This window comes from Lemur catta, chromosome 2, assembly GCF_020740605.2.
Source record: "Lemur catta isolate mLemCat1 chromosome 2, mLemCat1.pri, whole genome shotgun sequence".
In the NCBI taxonomy this organism is placed as follows: Eukaryota; Metazoa; Chordata; class Mammalia; order Primates; family Lemuridae; genus Lemur; species Lemur catta.
In genome coordinates, this window is record NC_059129.1 from 21,077,771 (window position 1) to 21,104,756 (window position 26,986).

Here is a 26,986-nt window from a genome sequence, read left to right on the forward strand (position 1 = left end):
TTGGTTCAATTCTTCATCTGTCAGGTCTCAGTTTAGATATTACTTCCCCTGATTCCTCCAGGCTGTTAGATCCCTTCTCAGATAGACCCTTAAGTCCTTTCACTTATCATACAATTATTATAATTGTGTATTTCAGTCTTGCATGGCACTGGGACTGGCACGAATCGGGTACTTGATAAATACTTGCTGAAAAACAAGAACAGAAGGAATTACTTTCCACCAATGGTTATCCAGCTGGAGTGTGCATTAGAACCACCTGGAGGGCTTGTTAAACCAGTTCGCTGGGCTCCACCCCCAGAGTTTCTAAGTCAGTAGCTTGGGGAGATGCCCAGGTGATGCTGATGGTGCAGGTTGGAGACCAGACAATAAGGCTCTCTGCTTCATCCAATTTAAAGCAGCCTGAGAAGTGAGGGATAGCTACTTTTCAAGAAAGCTGGTAGGAACTCTTCGAGGCTTGATAAATTTCTGGTACCTCTCTTCTTCATAGCTTCGTTAATAAGAGCATTTCATGAAATTTTAGCTTCTGAAAATATTCTCAGGAAACTAGGTGGCTCTAAGGTAACCAAAGCACATGCCCCATTAAGGCTCAAAGACAGCACCTGGAGCTGTGCCCTGCTCCGTAGTGGGTTGCCAGGCAACGGAACAAAGGTGAGGCTAAGCTGGGATTAGCAGCTGGGGGATCTGAGAGTGAACCACTGAGGCAATTAAGGGTGGAGTTCTCATTAGGAAAGGACCACAGGTCAGGTTGTAAAGAATCCCCAGGATGTAGATTGGGGGCCTTGGTTTGCAATGGGAGGCCATAACATCCTCACGTGGACAAGTTCATGTTGCAACTTGGCCTCTAATAGGACTGGGGCTTATTTTTCTCAGAACTACTGAGAACTCATGGGGGAGATTTCTTAATGAGTTCTGGGTAAGAAGTAACTTATTGTGCTCATCACCATCAGCTTTTGAAAAATATGCTTTATTATTTTATTATAAAATACACATTCACATTTGAAAATTTAAAAAGTATGGAAAAGCATATAACTCCATGACCCTTGAAGGAAACTTGATTATGAGTCTGGCATTCATCTTTTCAGAGAAAATAAACATAAGTGAGATTATTCTATATATATTTGCTCTATAACTTAAGAAACACTTAACTGTATAGAGTGGACATTTCTGTATCAACATTTCTAACTCTTAACAGTCATGGAAGTTTATTATGTGGAAGTAAAATATCATCCTTTGGGGGGGCTATTTTTAGCAATGCTGCAATGGAAAACCTTATGCACATATCTTTTGCATTTGTGAGTTGGAATAGCTAGATGAAAGACAATTCATCTTTCAGGTTTAGCTATGTATTGCAGGTGTCTCTCCAGGAGGGCTGTTTCATTTATACTTCCACTAAGAATATATGAATGCCCATTTCCACATACCCTCACCAGCACTTGTCATTATTAGTCCTTAAAGGATAATTAAAACAATAGGGCTTTAATTTTTATAAGCCCCATTGCTTTCATTTTTAGATTTTTTTTTTTTTTGGTGCATCTCTTCATATGTTTATTTTCTCTAAGATGTGCCTGTTCCTGTTATTTGCTCATCTTTCTATAGGGCTTATTCATCTATTTTTCTTATTATAAAAGCTGAGCTGCTCTTCTAAGTCTTATTGATTTATATTGAGAGATAATAATACTTTCCATTTTCACAATGTCATAAAGATGTTTTTGGTTTTTAATTTGTAAACGGTTCAACCTATTGATGGTCTAGAAATTTGCACATTTTCCTTAAAAATAAAATAAAATTACAATTATATCATTAAAAAAAGCTTCCCTTTTAATCTCATGGCCCATAAGAAGAGGGGGAAGAAAAGACAGAATGAAGCAAAAGAGGAATGAAGGCAGAGAGGAAGATACAACACAAAAGAGAGTTATATTCATCAAGCTTATTAATTCCTAAGAGACACGAAGGGATTAATTAGATTAGAGATTCTCAAACTTTAATTTACATAGGAATCACTCGGAGCTCTTGTTCAAATATAGATTTTGATTCAGTAGGTCCAGGGCTGCACCTGAGACTCTGCATTTCTAACCTGCCTCCAGCTGAGGTTGATGGTCCATGGACCACACCTGGAGTAGCCAGGCTTTACATTTTAATGAGGGAGAAATATTGGTGGTCTCACTGATCATCCTAACTCCACTTAAATTATCACCTGTTTTGAAAACTAACTCTCCCACTCTCTCTTTCCCTCGCTTTTTAATTAAGCAGGTAAATTTTTAACTTCTTGTTCTGGGAAGTGGGAGATGGCCACAGCTTATCTTTTAAAAAAGAAAAATAAGTCAGCTTTCATGGAGTAACATCCCTCCAGCTCATGGCTTTTGAGAATATATGGCTAAATATATGGTGAGTATGCAAGTATGGAATGTTTACTTCTTGAGGCCTGCTTGTTGGGCTGGGTAAGACAGATTAATTGGCCTTTTGAGTAGAAATATTCCAGCCCTGTCCTGGCTCTCTGTCCTCCGCAGAGTTATAAAGGGGTTTCTCTGTATTATTCTCTGAGAGAAAATAGGCATAGTCTAAACACACTCCCCAAGATGTAACCTAATGGGCCGTAAAAGGCAACATAGTCTGGGCAGTGGGGGAAAAAAAGTCTTAGAATAGGTCTCAGGAGAGCAGGATTGCTGTTCTGACTTTAACACAGTTGCTTTGCATACAAAACTTTCCTGGCTTGGTTTCTCCAGCTGTAGAATGGAGGCTATCATACAGCTTTACTTCCCCAGGATGCTACTGGAGTAAAAAATTTCCCAGAGGGGTCTTGGGACCTTCTCTAGTGATGCCACTGGTCTTCTCCTACCCTAGCACATACTGACTTGGCTTTCCAACTGCCAAGCAAGTTTCCACAAAGCTTTCTGTTAAGTGCAAAGCAAAATCACAGCCAAAGAGGCTCTGGGCATTTTTGCAGTGTCCCGAGGTCAAGAAGTTGCCTAAGCCATATTCATGCCTCTATCTACTGTAAGGGCATATGGGCATTACGTTTCTATTTGAAAGTAATGGGTATCTGTTGCTATCTGAAAGGAAAGGGTTAAATGTGGACCACACTCAGTTGGTAGGCACAGCAAGGATAGCTTGGAACAAGCATCAATATGGGGAAAGGGAAACTAGCATTTATTGCATGTGAATTATCTCACTTTCTTTCCACAATCCTTTGAGATGGGAGTGATTCCTAATTTTTCCCCCAGGAACTTAGAGTCAGCAATCTGCCCAAATTTCACAAGTGGAGAGGGTGGAGTTAAGACCTCAAAGCCCAGATCTGCTCCACTGGTAGATTATCACCCCCCACCACCCTCAAAACTCTGAGCAAAGCAGGGGTGCTTGGAGTTGGAGAGAATGGAATTTGAGCTCTTGACCTGGGGCAAGTCACTTCACCTCTTCAAGCCCGCTTCCCAAACTGCACCAGTGACAGCACCTCTTACGCACAGCTCCTGCACAGGGCTGGCCCACAGGAAGTGCTCAGTGACCAACAGGTATTGTCCCCCTACCCCCAGCTCTCACCTAATCTTCCAAGTTTGAAGAAACCCAGGGTTGCTGGCAACAGATAACAAAAATGGACACCCCTCCCTGCCTCCAGTCAGTCTCATCCCCAAGTCCTCAGGACACCAGGGCCGGAAGGACACTGCTGTCCTCTTCCAGCCGGTGCCCACTTACAAGCCCTGTGTTCTCAGGACAGTCACCTGGGGGCTCATTTTCCTTTGTGCCCCTCCCGCATGGTGTGGAGAGGGGCCAGAGGGCAGGCCTGGGGAGTAGGTCTAGTCCTGAATCCACCTCCTCCACCTGGCTGCTGTGCTCCGGCTTGTCGCCCCATCTTGCGCTCAGGTGGTCATTGTTAAGACTTTGCAGACAAGGCAAAGAGCCTACCACGCAGCTAGCTCCGGCCCACAACCCCTAGCCCCTGCCCTGCTCCCCTACCCCGCCCGGGGTCTTTCTCGGCTGGACAGTCACCCTAACGAGACCAGCAAGTGCTTCCTGGGCGCACACCCAGCCTCTCGCCTACAGCAGTTACGTGATTGCATTCAGTCACCATCTCAGGCCCCCAGGCTCCTCCCCACCAGCTCCCGTCAGCATCAGCCTGCGTGTCACCTCCGGCCCTCCGCCCATGAAAATGCTGCCTCCAGCCTCCAGAGCGCTTAGTTCACCCCGTAAACGCGGCTAATGCTTACCACATGCTGCTGAGCCTCGCGCCCACCCCGCACCCCCGCGGGCGCCCAGGCCCCGCTGGGAGACCCTTCCCTCGGCAGACCGCTCCCGGACACGCGCCCATCCCGCGGCGGGAACGCCGGGCGCTGCGGTCCCCGAGGCTAAGCGTGACCTTGGACGCCCCTACAAAGCTCTGTCCACTTCTCTGAACAACCGGCGAATTTGCACCCAATGGTGCCTTTTGTTGCCATGAATTAAAATACCGCTTGCGCGTGTTGCTCGTTTGCAATTACGGTAACTTGGCGAGCAAGCACAGAGCCCGCAGGTGGGAGCAGGGCGGCTACTGGGCGCGCCCACCCGTCCTCGGCCCGGAGCTCCCCAGGATCCGCGCGTCCCGCTGCACCTGGTCCAGCCCCCACCCCCACGAGCTGCCCCGGGCTAGCGCCCTCGCCCCGGGCCAGCCCCACCTGGGCGCCCGCACGGGCCCGCGAGGCGCCGCCCCGCCCGCGCACGCCCTGACCGCGAGCCCGCCGGGGAGCGCGTGCCGAGACGGCGCCGGCTGCAGTCCCCGCCACGGGTCCCTAGGGGGCGCAGCCGGCGCGGGAAGCCGCCCAAGCCAAGCACTGGGGCCGGCGCGAAATTGCAGGCGGGCGGGCGCCGCGAGTTTGAAAACAAGCGAGGGCCATGGGGGCGGGCCCCAGGCTCGGGAGCCGCCTCCCTCGGCCAATCAGCGGCGGGCGGCGGGCGCGGGCGGCGCGTGCGGCCGGGCTGTGAATGGGGAGCGGCGGCGCGGCGGCGGCGGCGGCGGCGGAGGGCGAGAGCCGGCGCGCGGGCGGGCGCACTTTCTCCTCAGCGCCGGGCGGGGGCGGCGGCGGCGGCTCCTCTTAAGCGCCCAGCGGACCTCTGGAAGAGAAGCGCTGCGGCGCCCAGCGCTCCGGCCGCGGAGTGGCGGCCGCGAGAGGCTTCGGACCGCGCGACACGAATTTTCTTCGCTGACAACTTCTCCTTCGCCCGGCTCGCCCGCTGCCCGCGCCGCGCCCCTCACTCGGGGACCCGGGACGCCGCCCCTCAGCGCCCGGTGGCCGCTCGCCTCGGGCCGGGGGGCTCCGCGTCCACTCGGGGCCGTCCCACCGGTGCGGACGTCCTGCGCGGCGCCCGGGGTGGCGGCTGCTCGGCATGGCCCGGGGCGCCCGGCCCTCGGCGGCCGGCGGCGGCGGCGCGGCGCCCCCTGAGCGCGAGGGCCCGGGGCGGCCGCGGGGGTCCCCGCCCGGCCGCGCCCGCCCGCCGTCGGCGCCGCGCCCCGGCCTGGAGCCCGTGTCCGGCCGCGAGCCCCCCGGACCCCGGGCGGCGCCCGAGACCCACGGCGAGGACGCGGCGAGCGCGGGGCGGCGGGCTGCAAAGTTCGGCCCGGGCCGCCGCGGACGGTGGGCGCTGCTGCTGCTCCAGCTGCACTTGCTCCGGGCGCTGGCGCAAGGTAGGTGCGGGCGGGGGGCGCGGGCGTGCGGGGTCCCCTCGGTCCCCCTGCGGCTCGCCGGGCCGGGGGCAGCAGAGGGGTTAACGCGGCGAGCTTTCTGGTCAGCGCAGGACCGGAGGGGAGGGACGCTGAGCTGTCTAGAAAACGCACCCTGTCTGCTGCTCTGCTGTTGCATTCTCCCGAGCGAAACGCTCCAAACGCCTTCAAAGTTGAGACCCATTCACCCGCTCCTCGAGAGAACGCCCGAGGCCCGTCCCGCGGCGCTGATTAGAAACGGGTTGATTTGTGTCTGTCTCTGCACCGCAGGGTCTTGTTAACAGTGAGTGACATAGACCACAGACCCCCAAATACCAAGCGCCAGGCTCGGCGAGCCTCCCCCAGCCCTCTCCCCCGCGCGCCGCCTCCCCCTCGTCCCCCAAGTCCCGGTGCCCGACCCCAAGTGGGTGCTATACAGTCGGTGGAGCAAAACTTTCAGTGCCCACAGCTTTTCCACTTTGCTTTGTTTTTCTCCCTCTGTTGGCTTCTGTTTAGAATACAGCGGTGATCTCTAAAACAGGGAAAGAGGATCGGCTGATTTGAAATGACCTTTTGAAGAGGCAGGTGGAATCTCTTGTGAAATGAGCTTTACCCCCTAATTCTGGATGATTGTTTTTTCCTAAACCGGTACTATCGCCCTGCCGGTTAGCATCCTTTTTCGCTGAACTTTGCTGGTCTTAAAAAACCGAAAACCCAAATAAGCCAGAAATAAACTACTTTAATATGGCCTCTGATGAGGTCTTTAAAACTGGGTAGTGAACCTGTTTCGCTGTTGGCAGCTTTAGGAAAAATTAACTTTGTTCATTAGCTGTATGTTGGAAGACTGCTGTCGTGGTAAGGAACCTGGTACTCTGAGATGGTTGGAAAGTGAGAGCATTAAACTTAAATTAGCTGTGTTCTGTGTCAGGTGAAGGTGATTTATGTCTAGTAATATGATTTAAATGCAATAACACTTGGAAGATCTGAACTCAAAAACTATCATCCAATAGTTTAACTCATAACTTTTTTTATTAATGCTTATGTAACGTTATCTAAATTGTGGTTCCCCCTTTCGTAAAGGCCTTTCATGTTTTACTGTATGAAAACAAATTGCCATATTTCTGGTTAATTTAACTCCTCCATTACTGGGAAAATTTTCATTTCACTTATTTGTGCTTCTTTTTTGCTTAATGACCTAGTCTGGAAGAAAAGCATGTATTAAGTCATTTTGTAAAATGGGATCTGTAGATTGCCAGAGAGAAGCCAGGTTCAACTGAAGAAATTTAAATCACTTAGGATGACCTTTAAAATAGAAATGGTGTTCACTATTAAGTTTCCTTTTTTAAAACAGTGACTTGCATTTTGTAGTAAGACCTGTACATAGGGATTTGAAGATGTGGTCACAAATTGAAATGGTGGGAAAAAATCTTCCAGTGGCTTTGTTTTGAACTATATTACATGGACTTCAAGTTCTTACCAGTTGCACCTGAAGGCTATATAAAGTGTTGCAGTTTTACAACTGAGATTGTTAATGAAAATACGTTATTGTTTAAAAAACGTACTAAGGCAACAGCCAAACTTTGTTAGGGAGGAATATTTTATTCCTTGTTGACAGTGAAAACATTGGTACCTGTTTTACATTTATATGGTTTATGAAAGTATACAGATCTTTTAGTGTAAAGTTTCAAATAGGTTGTCACAAATTTTAAATTCATTGACAGGTTTCTGTTCTCTGTGCTCTGTGAAATGTGTAATATATCTATCACTTTTTATATCATACTGAAAATTCATATTACAGAGGAGATGTCACCATTTGACAAAAGCTCATGTATCTTGAAAATGAAAATTCTGGTGCTGCTATAGAGATTTCTGATGGGATGATGAGTTGGTCATGTGCGTAGGAATGTATTCCCCTGAATCTTATTAGATAAAATGTAACATTCTAAATGGAATAGTTACCACTAAGTTGGAACTGGTCTTAAGTACCACATTATTACTATGTAGCTAGGTGAAGCTATTCCTAACTTGTATGTTTCTTTTAATGGGTCTCCATGTGGGCATGCTTGGTTTTGATGTGAGATAATATGTGCAATATTGACCAGTAAAAGTTAGGTATTTATTATAGTCAATGTTACAAGTAAGGGTATGTAATTGATCGTTATATGAAATTCTAGGTTCATATATTCCAAATGTAACTGTAATACGTCCTGGAGTTTCTTCTCCATGGTAATGAGAATTTGAGTTAAATACTCTGCTTATTGGCGTGTGTTTAATTGCTTGTGACTGCTGGATTCCTAAAAAGCCAAGTCTTTAATTCTGAAAGGCAGGTGGCAATGCGTGCTTGCTTTATGCTGTCCAACAAGCCAGATGTGAGTGGTTTAGAAGGATGACTTCTGAGGCGAAGGATTTATCATAAGTATATGTGGTGAAGTCCGTGATGCCTTTAGCTTTACTGCTGCATCTTTTACAGGCTTACTGATTCTGGTAATGTCCGATACACCTCATAGATTTCAGCTTGTGTTCACCAGGGCGCGAGAGGGTAGGAATGCTCGTGTCAATTACTGCCTTGGAGGTGTTCATAGTCCTCAGTTTCTCATCTGGAGTTATTTCCAGTCACTTAGACCAATGGTTCTCGAACTTTGGTACATATTACAATCATCTGGGGAGTTTGGTAAAACTGTGGAAAACAGCTATATTCTTCGAGCTGCAGCTTGCTTTCCAGGTGATTCTGATACACAGAACCACTAACTTATATTATCTTGTTTTTCCTCATTCCAGTCACTTGCTGACTTTCTGGAGACTTCCTAATCCAGTGTTTCCTCAAACTTGGTTGCACGTTTAAAGCTCCTGGGTGATTCTCAATACTGATGTCTGGATCCTCTAGAATTTGTTTTAATTGAGGTTTGACTTGGGCATCAGGATATTAAGACTCCCCAGGTGATTCTGATGTTTAGCCAAGCTTGACAATCACTGCCCTAACCCCTTTAAATGAGATCACATGACTTGATTTCCCTTTAACCTTGTGTTGGACCTGTAGTCCTCTCTCAGCCCTCAACCTCCTAATTCCAGTGACTTTGATGGATCTGGAACCTATCTTACACCTGTTCCAGATTCATGATCTCAAACTTGGAAATTTCACCCTGAGCTAATTGGCTTTTTACTCAGGTATTCTGTTCTTATTGAGACTACTATGCTCTTACTTTGTGCTAGCCTGGGGTATGCTTCAGAATCACCAGTGAAAATTTAAAAACACAATTAAGTGGGCTCCACCTCAGACCTGCCGGTTCTCAGAAGCATGCACTTAAAAACTCTACAAGTGATTCTTATATTTTTCTGTTACATTTTTTATCCTTGTGTTAATCCCATAATCTCAACCAATTCTGTTGCCCTTAGCCTGATATCCTGTAGTCTGGACTACTCAGGCCCAATTCCCAACATTGGGTAAGGTCTATTAATGAGGCTTTTCAGCCACTTGATTTTCTGGAGTGTTAATTGAATTCACTACAAGTTTAGTTTCCTTTGGGTCCATAGTTTTTGTTAATCCCAAAGTGCTTTGTTTCTCATCTTCCTCTTACAGCTTTGCAATTTGAGTCTCAACTGGAACTTGATTTCTGGACTACCTTGCTTCACTAGAGAGCCTTAATAAAGGGTCTTACACTTAATAAGTGCTCAGATACTTAATTAAATTTTTATTAGACCACTGAGTATTTAACAGACGGCAACTGGTCACTTGGTTGGTTACTGTCTTGTAAATCCAACAAGCAGTTATCACCCTCTACGCAGTCTGTTGGCCACCTGTCGCTGTTATCTAGCCCTTCTGTGCCAAGCGTTAAGTGCTCATTCTTCATAACAGCTCCTGAGAAGTAGGTAGCATTTTTTATTCTCATTGTTTCAGTGGGGAAACCGAGGCACTGAGATGTTAACTAATTTGCCTGCCATCTCAGGATTGGTAGTGGTGAAGCCAAAATGAAAAGCCTGATCCCAGTCTATGAACATAACCTGAGTTTGTAACCACTGGGCTGCAGTGTCTCCCAGGTAGCCTCTGCCTTTATGAGGTCAGGGAGAAATGGTCAGCAATACAATCTATGATAAAGGGAAGATGGTAGTTTTCTGAATACTGTGTTGACTTACCTGACCTCGTTTCAGCTTGCCTTATTTAGTTATTGCAAAGGAGTGAAAAATTACATTAGGTAATTTGAAAGACAAAAGAGGAAGGTACATAAACTCCTACATATACCCATTCCTCTCTCCTAGTAAAATGACTGTCACCATTTTGATGTATTTGTCTTACCTCCCCCCCACCCCAACATAGCTTGCGTTCCAGTTGAGTGAGTTGGGGTCTGTTGGCAGAGATTTGACCACCCTAGAATTGACTACTGGGAATCAACCAGCCATTTCTTTGAGGAACTTTTGGAAAATTCTTTTATGTGCACTTAAGTATGTGCATTTAAATCTTTTAAACAAAGAGGTGGAGTTTGTAAGGTACAGATCTTTTGTTTGCTTTAGTATGCATTTCATCTAATGACAGTTAAATTCAGCTAGGTACTGGGGTTATACCTAGCCAGGAAGTTTCCTGTACCCCCAAATATTGGGATAAAACAAATTGGAAGGCTGCAAGTGAGTAATTAAATGATATCAAATTAGACTTTGTAGTTCAATTCTACCTACCAGTTGCCTTTGTTATGTCCATCCTAAGCGTCCTTGCATTTTGTTGTGATACATGGGATTTAGTGTTTCAGGTGGTTGAGGTTTGTGGCATGTGTACTGTCTTTCTGCCTGCCTTTTGGCCTGCCTTAAGGTGTTGCAGTGGTCAGAGATGGGTAATACCAGTTGACTAAAACTAGAGAATGGAATGGACACAGTGAGGGTTTTGATTAGGTCATGGCTTGAATTTCTCTATGAATTGAAGAAAGCGGTAGTTTTAAGAGTAGAGCCTTGAAGTTCCAATGCAGAAAGTTGAGTAAAGCTGAACATATGGAATGAAAATCGGGTTGAAAGGTGTAGCATAAAAAATTAAGGAGTTATTTTTAAAAAAGTAAAGACGTTAATATGAGTTGTATTTGGTTAAATACTCCTAGTAAGCAGTGATACATTACTACCTAATGGAACTGAGCACTGTAACTTGTATAGTCTCTTATTCTAATTTGACTTCAACATTTCTATAAGGCAATTTCTTGATCGAATTTCCCCTAAACTTGCACATTCCTTTTAAGTAAAAAGCATTCCAACCCAAAATCCTGAGGGAGAATATATTTTGTAATTTGGGACTGCAAATATGGCACCTCCTGCCATCCTTTGGTAGCATGTAGAAATTACAGTTATAAGTTTTTCAGTGAATCCCTGAAATGCAAGAGTCTGTCACAGTGTGACACATACCTACCTGCCAGTTATTGATCCTGTACCTGAGACCTGTTCCGGAGAAATTTATTACTCTTACAGTTTGATTGTATTTACTTACTAAACACAAAAATAAAATGTTATGGGAGCATTGCTTTAGGAAACCCTTGTTTTATGCATTTTCTAGTCTAACATTTAGTTGGTCTGGCCTCTTGACAAGCGGCCCAAGAGCCAGAGACTCATTGTTAGCCTGGCCTCAATCTCCTGTGGGTATTGTGGGAATGAGAATATTTTTTATAAACCTTTCCTAGAAACAGATGCGGCCAATGGAAAAAGCATTGGGCTAAGTGTGAGTGAGACCTGGCTTTTACTTCATTCTGTAACTACCTTGCCATATAAGCAAGTCTGTTAGCCTTTCTGAGTCTATTTTCTCACTTACAAGAGGAGAAGGGGGTTAGACTAAATGTTCAAAATCGTTCTGCTCTGATTCTGATCTTCTGTATGTTATCATATCCTTTCTGTCCTTCACCAGATTCTGTGTCTCTCCTATCTGGGGATTCTATAACTCCATATGTCTTAGCTCTTAGAACCTCATTTTCTTCATTTTACTTTTGCCAGAGAATTTACAATGTTGAAGATAACTAAGATGCAATATAACGCTTCTCCTTAGGTGCTGCCATCTAACACATGATGTATTTACTCTAGCCTGAAAATGGTTCATGCTCAAAATTTTAGGTTCTGTAAAACAAATTAGTGCCATAATTTATCAATGTAAGCTTGAAGTTTGGAGAAATAAATTTCCTTAAAATATGAGATGCTTATTGATCTAAATGGCTAGAAGAAGAAAGGGCAAGACTAATGGAAATCTGGAGGTAATTAATGCAGTGAGAAATTTAAAAAGATATGAAGTAGTGATGGATGGAAATGTTTATATTTACTAGACAAGTGACCATCAGGAATTACAGAGATCAGTAGATGGTATCTACTTCTGTGCTCAACCGAATGTTATGTTGGTTTAATTATTTTTATTAGGGATGTGTAGTAAAGCAAAGAACTCTTAAAATTAATACAAGAATTATTTTTCAATTTAACAGGCTTAGTGGGCAATCTGTTGACATACAGACAATATCTAGTGAAGGTAATAGCTATCAATTAAATCCAACTTCTTAACAGGTATATGAGTGAAGTAAATTTATCAATTTACTGATCTTCGGTGATTAGCTTGTTGAACATGGGCTAAGACTATAGTTTCTGCAGTGTTTTTGGCTTTGCTGTGTTTTTAAAACTTTTTTTAAATTGACAAGGCCATTTTTAGAGATGTGGGCTTCAGATAATGTGCTGGACCTTGGGGCCCATATTATGTATATCAAATTAGCCTTTCGTGCAATGTTGCATTCCCTTTTCTCCCTTTTAGAACTCTCTTCTGTATTCTAGACCTAATTCTTTACCAGGAGAAGTTTGGAAGCTCTCTAATACATAAGCCTGATTGCACAAAGATGAATGGACTTTCCAAGAAGAGAAATACAGGGAAATAACCAAATAATGACTAAAGTGTGACTTTGGGAGGAGTGTGGATACTTGAGGAGATCCAGTAGTTGCCCTTATTAAGAATAATTGGTAGCATAAATTTTAGCAACCTAAACAGGCTAGTTAGGAATATATTTCAGATTCCGGGTAAAGAGGGTTCATGTAGGTATAACCTGTCATACTTAGATAAGGGTGCTCCTTTCCAGAGGTGATAGTGTCTGTGGGTTCTTCTCCTTAGTGTTATCCTTAGTTTATTTTGCTTTGTGGTTTTTCTCATGGAAAGGTCAATTTTATCTTCTCCCTAGGTGTTAGGTGTGATGCAAAAAGAATGAAAGATTTTGATTTTGTGTGACCAACCCCTTCTATACAATGGATGTCAGCATTAATTTAATGCATGAACCACCAGATGGCAACAGAAAAAGTGTTTATACAGGTTATAATCTGTGGTTTCCACAGCTAAATTTTTTTCTTCCATACTACACCACTTCTCAGTGTACTTAGGTAATACATACATAGGATTTCTGGCCAAGAGCAAGGTGAGTTTATAATACCTGACAATGCAAAATCACAACCAGGAAATAGAATAGTGGTAAAGTGTCACTGGAAAAATATCTATGTGAGTGCACATATAAACTGTTCCCAAAGGAAGGGAGTTCCCAGGGATGCAGCTCTACGATTTATACTATTGTATAGTCATGCTTTCACTTGTAATTTTTTGTTCAGCATTTATTCTCTTATAGTAAGCTGTGATGATTTGCAGACCATAAAAGAAAACATGGCTTTTACCCTAAAGCATTTTATGTAGCACCTTTAAAAGGAAGGAGATACATGAGTTTGTAAACAGTTGTAAACAGTGAGCATATTTATATATTTGCTGGCCAAAGTTATTTTTACTTTATGTAGAATTTATTTTTGCCTTGTAGACATATCCCTTTTTCTAAGAGTGTTGCTTTGGCTCTTCTAAAATCCTTTGTGTGTGTGTGTGTGTGTGTGTGTGTGTGTGCGCCTGTGTTTTTAAGCTAAAAGTCATACTTGTAAGCCAGCAACACAGCCTGAACTACTTAAGGAAAAAAGATTTTATTGGAGGGTCCTGGGGGGTATTGCAGCATAACTAGAAGAATACCCTAAAACCTGGCAAGTTTCCACCTCGGGAATAACTTAGAGGCACACGCTCAAAACCTCTCAGGTACTGTCCTCTTTGCCCTCATCTCCCAGTTTGCTTCTGTTTCTAGGTTGGCATCATTCTTGACTCGTTGAAAATTGTTGTCTCTTTGTGGCTGAAACCTAGCTGTCACCAGTCTCTGCATTCCCATTGTTTCAGACTGTGAAATAAAGATTAAAGCTTTGGAACTGAGTGCAAAGCTTGTGAAAGGATCATAAATTTGTTTTTTAAAATCACCTTTTTTTTTCCCCCCACTCTGTTGCCCGGGCTAGAGTGAGTGCCATGGCATCAGCCTTGTTCACAGCAACCTCAAACTCCTGGGCTCAAGCGATCCTCCTGTCTCAGCCTCCTGAGTAGCTGGGACTACAGGCATAAGCCACCATGCCCGGCTAATTTTTTTTCTATATATATTTTTAGCCGTCCAAATCATTTCTATTTTTTTTTTTTTTTTTTAGTAGAGATGGGGTCTCACTCTTGCTAAGGCTGGGCTCGAACTCCTGAGCTCAAACGATCCACCCGCCTTGGCCTCCTATAGTGCTGGGATTACAGGCGTGAGCCACTGCGCCCGGCCTAAAATCACCTTTATGGGGGAAGAAAAGTACCATTTTTGTTGCAAAGTTGAGAATGGGTTGGAAGAAACCAGAATGAATGACTGTAGGCGAGTTAAGCTGTAACAGCAGTTGAGGTGAGACAACGTAGCAACTTGGGCCAGAGTGATTGTGCTAGAGATCAACAGAGGTAGGTAAAATAGATTTGGGAGGCAAAAAATGAATTTGGTAATCGGTTGGATATATGGAGGGTGAGTTAGAAAATGTTACAGATAATGTACCGATTTCTGGCTTACATGACTAGTTGGTTAATACTACCGTTCACTGAGGTTGAGTCACCTCAGTTTGGGTGGTATGATCATGGTTTTGAATGTATTAATGTGAATCTTCCAGGCATCCAGACAGAGCTGTTAAGGTGTTTGGATAGATGAGTTATGCGTTCAAGAGGGTGTGGGCTTTTGGTATAAATATCTGTGGTGACAGTATAGCATGTTGTTTAAGAGGATGGGCTTGGCATAAAATAAAACTGACTCAATCACTTGCTGTCTGTGTATCCTTGGATTGGCTTGTTTAATCTTCTTTAAGCCTTATTTTCTTCCCTGAAGAATTAGATAATTGTACCTACTTCATACAGCTGGTGTGAGGACCCATTGATCCTAGCTGTGGTTTACTGGATAAACTGCAGGGAGGAGAGTGTGGGGTGATGGGGGATGAGTTAAGGAATGCTTGTGAAATAGTATAGGAATGATAAATATTTGAACTGGGGTAGAAAAATTGTAATGGTCATTATTGCTGCAGAGAGATGAATAGATGAGAACCAAGAAAAGGCCATTGGATTTGTTAAGGTGAGAAATGACAATCTTTGAGTTTAAGTTCACTTGAGTTCTAGGAGTATAAAAGTAGATTGAAGCTGATGATGGAATGAATGGATAGGGAGAAAATGGAGGAATCAACAGGTGTGTTCTTATACTATTGAAATTCTTAAGGAAATAACTGTGAGGCCATTTGAAAAGCATAGCGACAGAATGGTCTTAAAATGCCTTGGGAATGTTTATTTTTTCCAAATTTAAAACCTGTTGTTGAGGCTGGGGGAAAAAAGGTGAATGGTTATCATCTGGCAAAATGGTAAGTAATCATCATGATTTTCTGATTCCATTTCAGTGTCATATTTTGTGACTACTGGAGACTTCTAGCAGCATTTCTGCCAGAGTTGACCTTGAGGGACTCCCGTCCTATACCAAAACCACATAGAAACTGGACAATACATAATAAGAACAAGAGAAGCATTCCTGGGCTTGAAAGACCAGGAAATCCCCAGGAGCCAGAAATGAAAACTCACAACTAGGGCAGTAAGCAGGAGCTCAAGGCCTGTAGCAGTTTCAGATCTGGATACAAGCCCCAATGGCTTACTCCTGAGAGTCTCCAGAAAGAGCAGGAGATACACGGCCTTAGGTCTGTGTAAATTTGGAAGGTGGAGTTGAGGTCCTCTGGCATAAAACCTTGAAAGGCTATCCCATCTGTGAGAAGAGGACTGAAAAACTTTGCCCTACTAGTCTGGGAAAATGCAAGGAAACTTGCCTTCTTCCTGGGGTTGTGAGAATTGGGAATAAAAAGACATCTAAACCCCAAGGTTGTACCTCACAATGGGGGTGGACTTAAACGTAACATTTTTTTCAGTGCAGCTAACCTTCAAGCCGAGAAATTAGCACAAAGTCTGGTCCAGAACTGTGGAAACTAATAGAGCCCTCAGAATTAAAAGTGAAACTGTCTTGCAGAGCAAATTAAAAACATGGAACCCTTGAAGAGATCACATGTGCTAAAGATGAGCTTGCAGTCCAAAAGGAAATTTCCAGCCACATAAGGAAACGAATCACTATGAAGGAGAGTCAGCAGATGTTATAAATAGGAGAATTAGTACTCCAGGAGGTAGGGATGATAGGACATATGGAGGAGATTACTTAAAATTTAAGATAAAAGGGGTAAGACCATGATGAAAGAAATCAGATTAGAAAAAGAACATTTAGATTCTTAGAACATAGGAACCAAATAGAAGTTCTAGAAATGAAAATTACAGTCAACGAAATAAAAGTGGTAACCTCAATGGACAGGTTAAAGAGCCAAGTGTAGATATAATTGAAAACTTTTTAAAAAAATATGAGAAATTGCTTGGAATACAGTACTGAGGGGGAAAAAGTGGAAAATGAGGGGTTAAGATTCATGAACTTCAGAATGAGAAGGTCCAGTACTACCTTCTGTGAGCTTCCAGAAGAAACCGGAGAGGCATTATTAGATATAATGGCTGAGAACTTTTCATAATCAATGTAAGGCCTTAGTTCTTAGGTTTGAGAAGCACAGTGAACCCCAAGCAGGATAAATAAATTCATACCTAGACATATTATAGGTGAAATGCTAGAAAACAAGACTAAAGCGGTCTGAGGACAGCAGAGATCTGGACTGGCAGGTGTTCATAGCAGAGGATGATTAATAAGCTGAGGCAGAAATCCACCACCAACCTAGAATTCTATATACATTTAAAGCAATATTTAAAAGAGTGAAATAATGACTTTGTACATAAAGACAAAGTTGATTCATAAACTTTTGCTGAAGGAACTACTTAAAAAATGGACTTCAAGGAGAAAGAAATTGAAAGGAGCAAAATGCAAATAGCAAAGGGCTAAGTGATAGGAAGCAATGTGTAGTGATGTCTCCCTTAAATTTGCTGTATGCATATTTGCCTTGTGGTTTTGAAAGTGTTAGTAACTTCTACAGGTACTCATATTGTAGGGTGTACTGATTAGCTAAAGAGTGTGAGCAGTGGGGAGTGGGAGGGCCTGGGAAGATGTTGGTCAAAGTATACAAAATTTCAGTTAGGAATAAATTCAGGAGATCTTACTGTACAGCATGGTGACTATAGTTAATGATGTATTTTGTTGAGTTGCTAAGAGTAAAATTTAGTCTCACCACAAAAGTATGTGAAGTAATGCATATGTTAACAAGCTCAATTTCGCTGTTCCCCAATGTATACATATTTCAAAACATGTTACACATGATAAATATGTACAACTTGTAGTCAATTAAAATTCTAAAGTATATGAGCAGCAGAGTGAATTCAGTCATTCAGTGCTTCAGTGAGTGAAGTGCTATATAAGGCAATAAAGGTACAATAATAAAACATACTTCCTTCATGGAGCTTCTAGTTTATTAGGGCATAGACACATTGACAAACATAATGCAGTGCAGTTGGCGTGGGAGGGGCCTTTAAGCCATACAGAGGGTTCAGGATCTGGTAGGTCATCTTAAACAGGACCTTAGCAGAGATACAAGTAGATAAGCAGTGTTAGGATCTGGGGATTCAAATTAGCACTTGGGACACAAACATGAAGGATTCAGGTAGAATCAGCAACAGGAGTGAGGAACTTGATGCCTAGATCATAACAGGATTCTTGCCAAACAGGTAGAAGGACCAAACATCATGACCTTCATGTTTAGCTAATACATTCCAAATGACCTCCGGTACATTCCGAATTGGGCTCTTGCTGTCACAGCTGTGAAAAAATAGGACTTGGATCTTGGCTATCAGAGAGCAGACTAAATACACAAGATAAAGTACTTTTAACAATTGAGGGACAGTGACTCATGCCTATAATCCTAGCACTTTGGGAGACCCAAGATGGGAGGATTGCTCGAGGCCTGGAGTTTGAGACCAGCCTGGGCAACATTAGCAAGACCTGTTTCTACCAAAAGAAGAAAGAAAAAAAAAAAAAAAAAAAAAAAAAAGAAAAAAAGAAAAAATTAGCCTTGTGGTGTGTGGCCTGGAATCCTAGCTATTCTGGAGACTGAGGCAAGAGGATTGCTTGAAAGGAGTGGAGGTTACAGTGAGCTATGATTGTGCCATTGCACCCCAGCCTGGGCAACAAATTGAGACCCTGTCTCCAAACAAAAACAAACCCCCAATGCCCACAAACGATTGAGGGAAAGCATACACATAGAAAAACATGGTTAAGATACGAAGAAGCTCAATGGATGAGAGAGTTAATTACAGATAAAAATGTGGCCATTTTGGTTGTTTCTCACCAACTCTTGAAGTTTGAAAATTATTTAAATCTGGTATCATGGACTGGTACATTTGGAAAGACAAAGATCATCTGCATCTCTAACTTCTGTTCTCTGTGGAATCGAAAGCATAAAATATTGTAGGGTATGGTATGCTTCTATGCAATGAATTCTTCATAATAATTTTAAAAACTTTAGTATTTCATTAGCTGCAGATATAGCTTAAGAGGATTTTTTTTAAAGCCATAATTACTTTATTTCAAAAGTTGCTCTTTTTTGGGTGAATAAGCTGAATTTCATCACAGAATATTATTGGCAACAAAAACAGTTTTTTTAAAGCCTAACCTTACTTGGCCTTTGCATTGTCCCAAATCAGCTAATTGAGGAAACATTGGAAGTCCTGACCTGCTCTGACTTCTGTTCCCTTATTTAGGGAGAAAGCTGGGTTGGCCGGAGTCCTCTGTCCCTATATGTACTAGTCAACAGCAAGTGACCCTGACCACAATGATGAAGATGTGAATTTTTCTGGTTGCTTTTATAGTGGCTGATGTGGCACAGAAGACGGTACTATGTTGGTATTAAAAAGGATGATGTAGAAGTGGCCTTAGTTGACATGGAAGGATTTCAGAATATTAGTTGAAAAAGGGAGGTTACAGAATTTGTTGTAGAGTGTAATAGCTTGTTTTTATTGAATGCTTTTCATGTGTCAGGCACTGTGCTAAGGCCTTTCTCTGCAGTATGTTATATCCTTTGCAGCCCTATTTTATAGATTAGGAAATTGAGTTACATAGAAGTTAAGGTGTTCGACTTAAGTGATGGAACTGGGCTTTGAACTGCTGCCCTGGCTGTCTCTAGAGCCGCTGTTCTTAGTCCTTACAATGTGCTGCCCTCTGTACATGACAAAAGCTCACATCATGGGAAGTCTTCAAGTACCAGCTTTCTCTGATGTAGGGCCATTTGTATATTAATATATGCAAATAGAAAAGGGTCTGAAAGTCAACACACCAAGATATTGGTAGCAGCTGTCTCCCAATGAGTAGAATTATGGGTGTTTTATTTTCTTCTGCTTTTCTCTATTTTCTGATCTATAATGAGCTTAGATTGCTTTTGAAATAAGAAATAATGTAAAATCTTACAGGAAAGCATACAGATTAAAAATAATGGGGATGTAATAGTAAAAATGGGTAGGAAATTACTCAGTTTTATAATATGATACAGTGAGTATGATTGAAGAAATAGAACCACCTGCTTAAAGTGCTTATCTCTATGTTACAGTGCTGTGGGGGATTTTCCTTTTTTTCCTGAATGTTCTAAGCTTTAAACAATAAGCATTTATAACTTCTTAAAAAATTATGAAAGCAATTGTAATTATTTATCATAATGTATTTAGTGGATTTTAGGAGGAATTTGGTATTAAACTAGTTCAGTGGTTCAGACTGAGAGTGCATTAATAGGGACCGGGGATTTTGTTTTTGTTTTTTTTTTCCTTCTATTTGAGGGAATTTAAATTATTTAAGGCCTTATTTTATTCATCCTTTTGAAAAAGCTATGCAGTATCTTAAGTTACACGCTCATTATAAGAATAAAAAACTCCTTTGAAAGATGGATTGATAAACATGTTTGTACCACTGATTTCTGGTTAGTGCTATTTAATCTTTGATTCTAGTGTTGAATTCTACCAACAACTGATACTGAATCAATTCAGTACGTTCAAGTTTTTTATGGAAGTATGCACAAAATTTGAAGCATATAGTTGCAAATGAAAATTAGAAGTGAATTTAAATTTAAATACACATAAATTTAGTATTTAAAACTTTAAGTGCAGTCATGTACTGTATATCATTTTGGTCAACATTAGACAGCATTGCAACAGTGGTCTCATAAGATCAAAATACCATGTTTTCACTGTATGTTTTCTATGTTTAGGTTTGTTTAGATACATAAATACTTACCATTGTATTACAGTTGCCTAAAGTGTTCAGTACGGTAACATGCTGTATAGGTTTGTAGCATAGGATCCATAGGCTGTACCATATAGCCTAGGTGTGTAGTAGGCTGTAACATCTAGGTTTGTGTAAGTTCACTCTATGGTGTTCCCACAATGATGAAATCATGTAACCATGCATTTCTTAGAATGTATCCTGGCATTAAGTGCCACATGACCTATATATTAAATATAATGTAAATTAGTAGAGCATTGTGTGTGAATGCTGTAGTGTAGTAGGCAACAATTAGGTGGCACCTGGCTCACAAAAATGTACCATTTTCTGAGCATGCCCTGGTACATAGCAGGGGCCCCATTGGCCACATCTCTGTCCTGTCCTCTCTTCACTTTTTTTTTTTTTTTTTTTTTTTTAGTGGAACTCTGCAAAACACTGCAGCCTAGAGCTATTCTGGTTCTTGCTGGTCTGAGGTTTGGATGTTCAGTTTTCTTGAAGTATACAGTATTTGTTTTCCAATGTATCCCTTTTTGCTTAAACTAGCCAGGGTGTGTGTGTGTGTGTGTTTAAGCAATCAGTCTTCAAACCTTTTAAGATAGGAAGAGGGTGCTTAATCCTATCTTAAATATAAAATTATAGTATCTAAAAGTAAAGTTTCTTAAGGCAAGCAAAGGAGCATCAATTCTTAGTATATTTATTTGATGAAAAATAAAATTGGTCTTCATGTGCTTTCATTTTTGTTGTTAGCTTTCTGCTTTCCAGACTAATTGAGAGCAAGAATTCCTTTCCCTGACCTTGCTTGATTTAGATGCTTCTGTGGCTTCATCTTCCTTCCTCATTTCTATAGCTGGCTTTGCTCTGCAGCTGTGTTCCCTTGGGGCCTACCTGGTGTTGGGCTTTCCTCTTCCCATTCCCCTCTCTCTCCCTTGACTATATCTGAGTGGCCTTTTTTATTGCTTCCCTACCTCTATTAAGACTTTGTACCTGCAGTTTGTTCTCCCGTGTTCGCAAGAACTGGTTTTTCATTTTCATGCATGACAGCACCTTTGGTTCATGTTCAGGATGTGAGCAGTGTTAAATAGTCATCCTTCACAGGCGAGAACATCTAAAAAGGATGCTTGATTAAAGTAGGTATGTCATTGCTTATTCTTAAGCATCTTTATTTAGCTTTAGTAAACAGGCTAAGGTATCCTTTCATTACAGGACTTTAATTTTTGTGATTACATTGTTATGTAGTAGTTTTGTTTCAGAATATTATGGGGGTACAAATGCTTTGGTTAACATATATTGTCTTGGTACCACCCTAGTCAGAGCTACAAGTGTGCCCAACCCCTGGACAGTGCACACCATCCCTGTTGGGTGTGAATTTACCCATCCCTTCTTCCCTCCCACCTGCCCAACACCCAGTGAATGTTACTTCCATATGTGCATGTACATGTTGATCAATTAGTATGAATTTAATGGTAAGTGCATATGGTGCTTGTGTTTCCACTCTTGTAATATGTAGTGCTTATTTATTATAAAAAAAACTATGAGTAGGTTGAATTCATACCATACCAGAGTGTGGTAGTGAAAGTCTCTGATTTTTTGATCCTTAGTCCCCTAGTTGGCTCTGCTTGTGGCTGTCACTGTTCCCAGTTTCATGAGTATTATTTCAGTGCTATCTTATGCAGATACAGCCATATATATTTTTCCCCTCAACTCTTTGTATACAAATGGTAGCATACTAATTACCTTCGAGGCTGGCTCTAGCACACTTGGCTTTTTTCATTTAACATCGTGTCTTAGAGATGATGTTATGATCTCTATGATATCTATAGATACCTATGATATCTTGTTAAAAACGTGTAGAAAATATGCTCTAAGGCCATCTGCTATAATGTATTGGCATTATAAATGATAGTGTTATGAGTCTTAGAGCTGAATTCAAATCCTGGCTCTGCCATTTATGAGCTGTTACCTTGGCAAGTCATGTAGCTTGTCTGTTTCAGGTGCTCATTTATAAAACAAAGTCAATCTCTCTCACAAGGTTTTTATAAGGATTAGAAGAGATAATGTATGTAAAGCATTTAGCACAGTGTCTTGCTTAATAAATCATAGCTATTATTGTACTCATTAATTTATCAGATCAAATCAAACCCTAATGTGTTTCTCCTTTCTCAACTGAAATACACAGTAAGGCATTACTTACTACTTGTTTTGTGACCTTTTAACTTACCTTTGTTGTCCTTTTCATCTAATTCCATTCTTTATATTTCCCTCTTCCCTCCTGACCCTCTCCTTGACAAATGTCATGTATTTCTTTTACTTTTTGAGGTTTCTTGGCTTGTTGATGAATTTACTGACCTATCATATCCTTGCTGTTGCATTAGGTACTGTCACTTGTGGTTTAGTATAAAAACTGAGAAGGGATATTTCTGTTGGTGATACTCCAGGGTGAATTTAATATTGGCAGTCAAATGTATTCAACTCACTAGACAGGATGATTCTTTTTGTGATTGGGATTTCAGATGGGATAGAACTAAGATTTGGGTATAGATGGCACCTGGCAGATAGTGATAAATGTGGGGCTGAGATGCCACAGAAGCAGTTCAACAGTGTGGGACTATCTGGGGGTGGCCTTAGGTGGCCAGTCATAAGAGGGGGTGGGAAATACGACCACCCATTGTTAAATAAAAATTGGCATGGTAACTCGGTGAGGCCTTGCAGGGAATGGTATATAGGGTGTGGTGTATGTATGTGTGAAAAAAAGAAAAATGTTAGGTATAAACTAGAAGAGCTGCCTCCCTGAGCTATTTTAGTATTCTGCTTCAGAGTACAAGCAATTCTGTTGGGGAGAGTCCCCACCTTTTCTCACAGGGGAGGGATGATCTCATTTGATAAGGGTCTGCCAAGCTGTCATGCTTGGAGGAGTCAGTATTGGTAGACCAGAGATATTTGTGGAGGGCTTTGTTAAGGTGTTGAGTGTCTGTAAGAACATCTTGGGGCTTAGAGCTGGTGAGCTTAGGTATTAGTTCATATCAGTGTGATTCCCACCTATACCCATGGCTGGTGTGACATAGCCAAGCTGGCTTATTTTTTAGAGGTTTCTTTTATTCTCTCCTCAAGTATGCTCTCTAACTTCTTGACCTGACTTATATGATACATCTATTTACTGTTGGATAATCTTAATGCTTTTGTCTCTTTTGAGTGTCTGCTATTGTATGCTGTTGTGGTGAGGAAGGATCTGTTATTCTCTCCCAAGGTACCTAGTGATGGCCTGCATGTCCATGGTCTGTTTATTGCTAACTCAAATACCTTTTGTGCCATACCACTGTGAAAGAAGTAGAAATAACAGCACTTAAAATACATTTGAAATACTGTTAAACGATTTCACTTTTGTTACTCTTCTTTATATTAAAAATCCAGATTCCTCTTCCATTTGTCTAACTCTAATTCATTCTTAATCTTTTTTTTTTTCCACTTACTTTTTTCTGAATATTTGAACATTTAGAGATGACAGCTTGACTATATACTAGGGCTTTCTGAGAAAGCAAGAAAATGAATTTCACTTTGTCTAATACAATTGGCCAGAAGTGGTGGAGGGATATGGTGTAGCAGAATCACAATTATCTCGGCCCTTTGAAAGAGTTCTTCCTGATTTATTCCTCCTTCTCCCATTCTATTCTCAAGTGTAGGTTTACCAAGCTCCAGATGATTCTGCTGCATACACTCATCTGTCTCCCTTCCTCTCCTTGCTTCTCCTCTCCACCCCCATCCCCACATGCACTGAAGGAGTTAGGCCTTCTAGGGACCTGATTCTAATTTCCAGACATCTTTGCCCTCCTTTGCAGTTACAGCTTGCTTCTATTTTTTTTTTTTCCTATCCCGTGTCCTTAAGTTCTCATATTACACAAACTTTGAACTCTGGAGGAAGCTACAAGTAAAGTAAAAATATTTTTATATTATATGGAATAAAACTCATGTTACTATAAGTTGCTGTTTAATATCACAATTGTGTATTTCAATGTCAGAGTTTCTTTAAAAAAAATATATTGTTCTATGAAAACCCTAAAGATAGAAGGATTTTTGCCTAATTTTTCTTTACAAATATTAATCATCGGAGATCAAGCTAAATTAATCTCTGCTGCTAGTTCATGGTACTTGTGGATTTTAGTCAAAGATCTTACATTTTAAGCAATTGCTGTATTTAATACTAATTACAGCCATCCCAGAATAAGTCCTACTTGATGTATGGAATTTGTTCAACTACTTATCTTTGTTAAAAAAAGAAATACTGTAAGATCTGTCATACATTTTGCTGCTTATAGAATGAGACCAAACTGTATATATAATGTTAAGCTTGACAAAAGTGTAATGATTTTAGTAGATCTCAGGAATTAGAGAAATTAGTACATTGGTACTGTCAGGAAAAGTGTGGCCTAAAAAAGAAAAATCGGCCAGGACTCGGCAATCTTAATTTAAACTTGTGCTTTGTTAAAAGTTGGATGTTGCCTGTAGACTGACATCAGAAAGCTCTTGAAGTTTCTGTATTCTTCTGAAACTTAACTTTTGCTATACAACATAGGATTTATGGATATTTTCCAGTCCTAAAATTTTAAGATATTTCAGGGTTTACGAACTGAAGGGTCTTTAAATGAAGACTATTAAGTGTATTTGTCATATGTGAAAAGATCTTCTTCTTTTTTTTTTTTATTGCAGCTCTTCATGGGGGGTACAGAAGCTCAGGTTATATACATTGTCCATGTCCCGCCCATCCCCCTGAGTCAGAGCCTCAAGCATGTCCATTCTCCAGTCAGTGCGCCTGGCACTCATCATGTAGTCATACTTCCATCCCTTCCCCCCCCCCCCCCCCCCCCCCCCGGAGTCAGCACCTTCAAGCATGACCATTCCCCAAAAGATCTTCTTGAAACTAAAAAATCCTTTTAAAAAATTCAGAAGCAAGATGATACTGTGGCGCTTTTTTTTACAGATTGCTTAGAAGACTCAAAATCAAAGTGAAAGTGAATTAGAAAGTCCTCTTTGGTTTTCCTGAGTCTTTTGAGTTGATTTCTTAGAGCACAGTACTAATGACAGAGTCCTGGGTGGTCGGCCTGTGAGCAGTGAGCTTTGGCTTGTTCTTCTGCTGGTCCTGGAAACTCAGCCCAGGAATGTGAGTCAGGTGAGAATGTATCAAAACATGTGTTACTGTTGTAAGAACTCAAGGGCTTCTTTGGTTGTTACTTGATCAGAATAATCATTTACATGAATGACAAAGCCATGCTGCTTTTTTCAAAACAGGTAAAGACATTGTAAACAACGTAACTGAAATTACTTTGTAAAGAAACATCCTTCATGTTGCGACAAAAGAAAAGTTATTTCTTAAACCTAAGTTTGATAAAGTGAATGTGGGTTGGTTAATTTTTTTTGACTGCTTTGTACCTGTATTTATAGGATTCAAAAGTCAAACTGAGTAGGAATGTATACACAGGAGTTTTGCTTGCTCCTCCAACCCATTTGCCTCCTTGTTTCATAGGTAACCATTTTTATTAGCTTTAAAAAAATTTTTTTATTGAGGTGCAATTCACATAACAAAGTTATTTTAAAGTGAACAGTTCAGGGACATTTAATACATTGACAGTGTTGTATGATCACCGCCTCTATTTTCAGAACATTTTCATCACCCCTAAAGGAAACACCATACTCACTAAGCAGTCATTCCCTATTCTTGCCTACCCCAGCGTCTGACAGCCATCAATCTGTATTCTGTTTCTATGGATTTATCTATTCTGAATATTTCATATAAATGGAATAATATAAGACTTTTTGTATCTGGCTTCTTTGACTTGGCATAATGTTTTCAAAGTTCATCCATGTTGTAGTATGTGTCATTACTTCATTTCTTTTTATCACTGAATAATATTCCACTGTGTGTATTCTACAATTTGTTTATCCGTGTGTTCATGGACATCCTATGTTTGCACCTTTTGGTTATAGTGAATCGTATTGCTGTGAACATGTGTGTACATGTATTTGAGACTTGTTTTTAATTGTTTTGGGTATGCTGTTAGGTCATATGGTAATTCTGTGTTTAACTATTTGAGTAACTGCCAAACTATTTTTCACAGTGGCTAAACCATTACATTCCTACTGGAAATGTATGAGAATTCCAGTTTTTCCACATCCTTGCCAACACTTGTGTTCTTTTTTTTTTTTTTTTTAAACTATAGTCATCCTAGTTGTGAAGTGACATCTCATAATGGTTTTGACTTATATTTACATAGTGATTAATGATGTACGTCTTTTCATATGATTTTTGGCCATTTGTATATGTTTGGAGAGAAATACCCAACTGATTTGGCCATTTTAATTGCCTTGTCTTTGAGTTATGAGAGTTCTTTATTCTGGGCACTAAATCCTGATGAGATGTAATTTGTAAATATTTTCTCTCATTCTCAGTTTCTTGTTCATTCTTCCCATGTTCTTTTTGCAGATTTGCAGATTTTTATTTCCTCCTGTCTTGTACAAAAGCTAGTGTATCTCTGTTTTCTATAACTTGATTTTTTTCCAACTTACTATGGAAATCTCGCCATAGTACATGGGGGAGATATTCTTTATCTCTCTGCATAATATACCATTGTGTGGATATACCATAGTTCATTCAACCAGACCTCTGGCTACTTGGTTGTTTCCAGTCTTTTGCTATTTCAGACAGTCCATATTGAATAATTTTGCATGTGGATAGTCTTACCCTTGTGCTGGTGTATCTGTGAGA

At 41.2% G+C, this 26,986-nt stretch overlaps 1 protein-coding gene across 1 annotated transcript in view; it reads left to right on the forward strand.

Moving 5' to 3' along the window:
* The first annotated feature begins 5,352 nt into the window (after nt 1-5,352).
* Nucleotides 5,353-26,986, forward strand: part of SDK1 (sidekick cell adhesion molecule 1) — an 858,579-nt gene continuing 836,945 nt past the window's right edge. Inside the window, 1 exon segment of the mRNA XM_045541236.1 lies at nt 5,353-5,650. Within this exon segment, the coding sequence (XP_045397192.1) occupies nt 5,353-5,650 (298 nt within the window).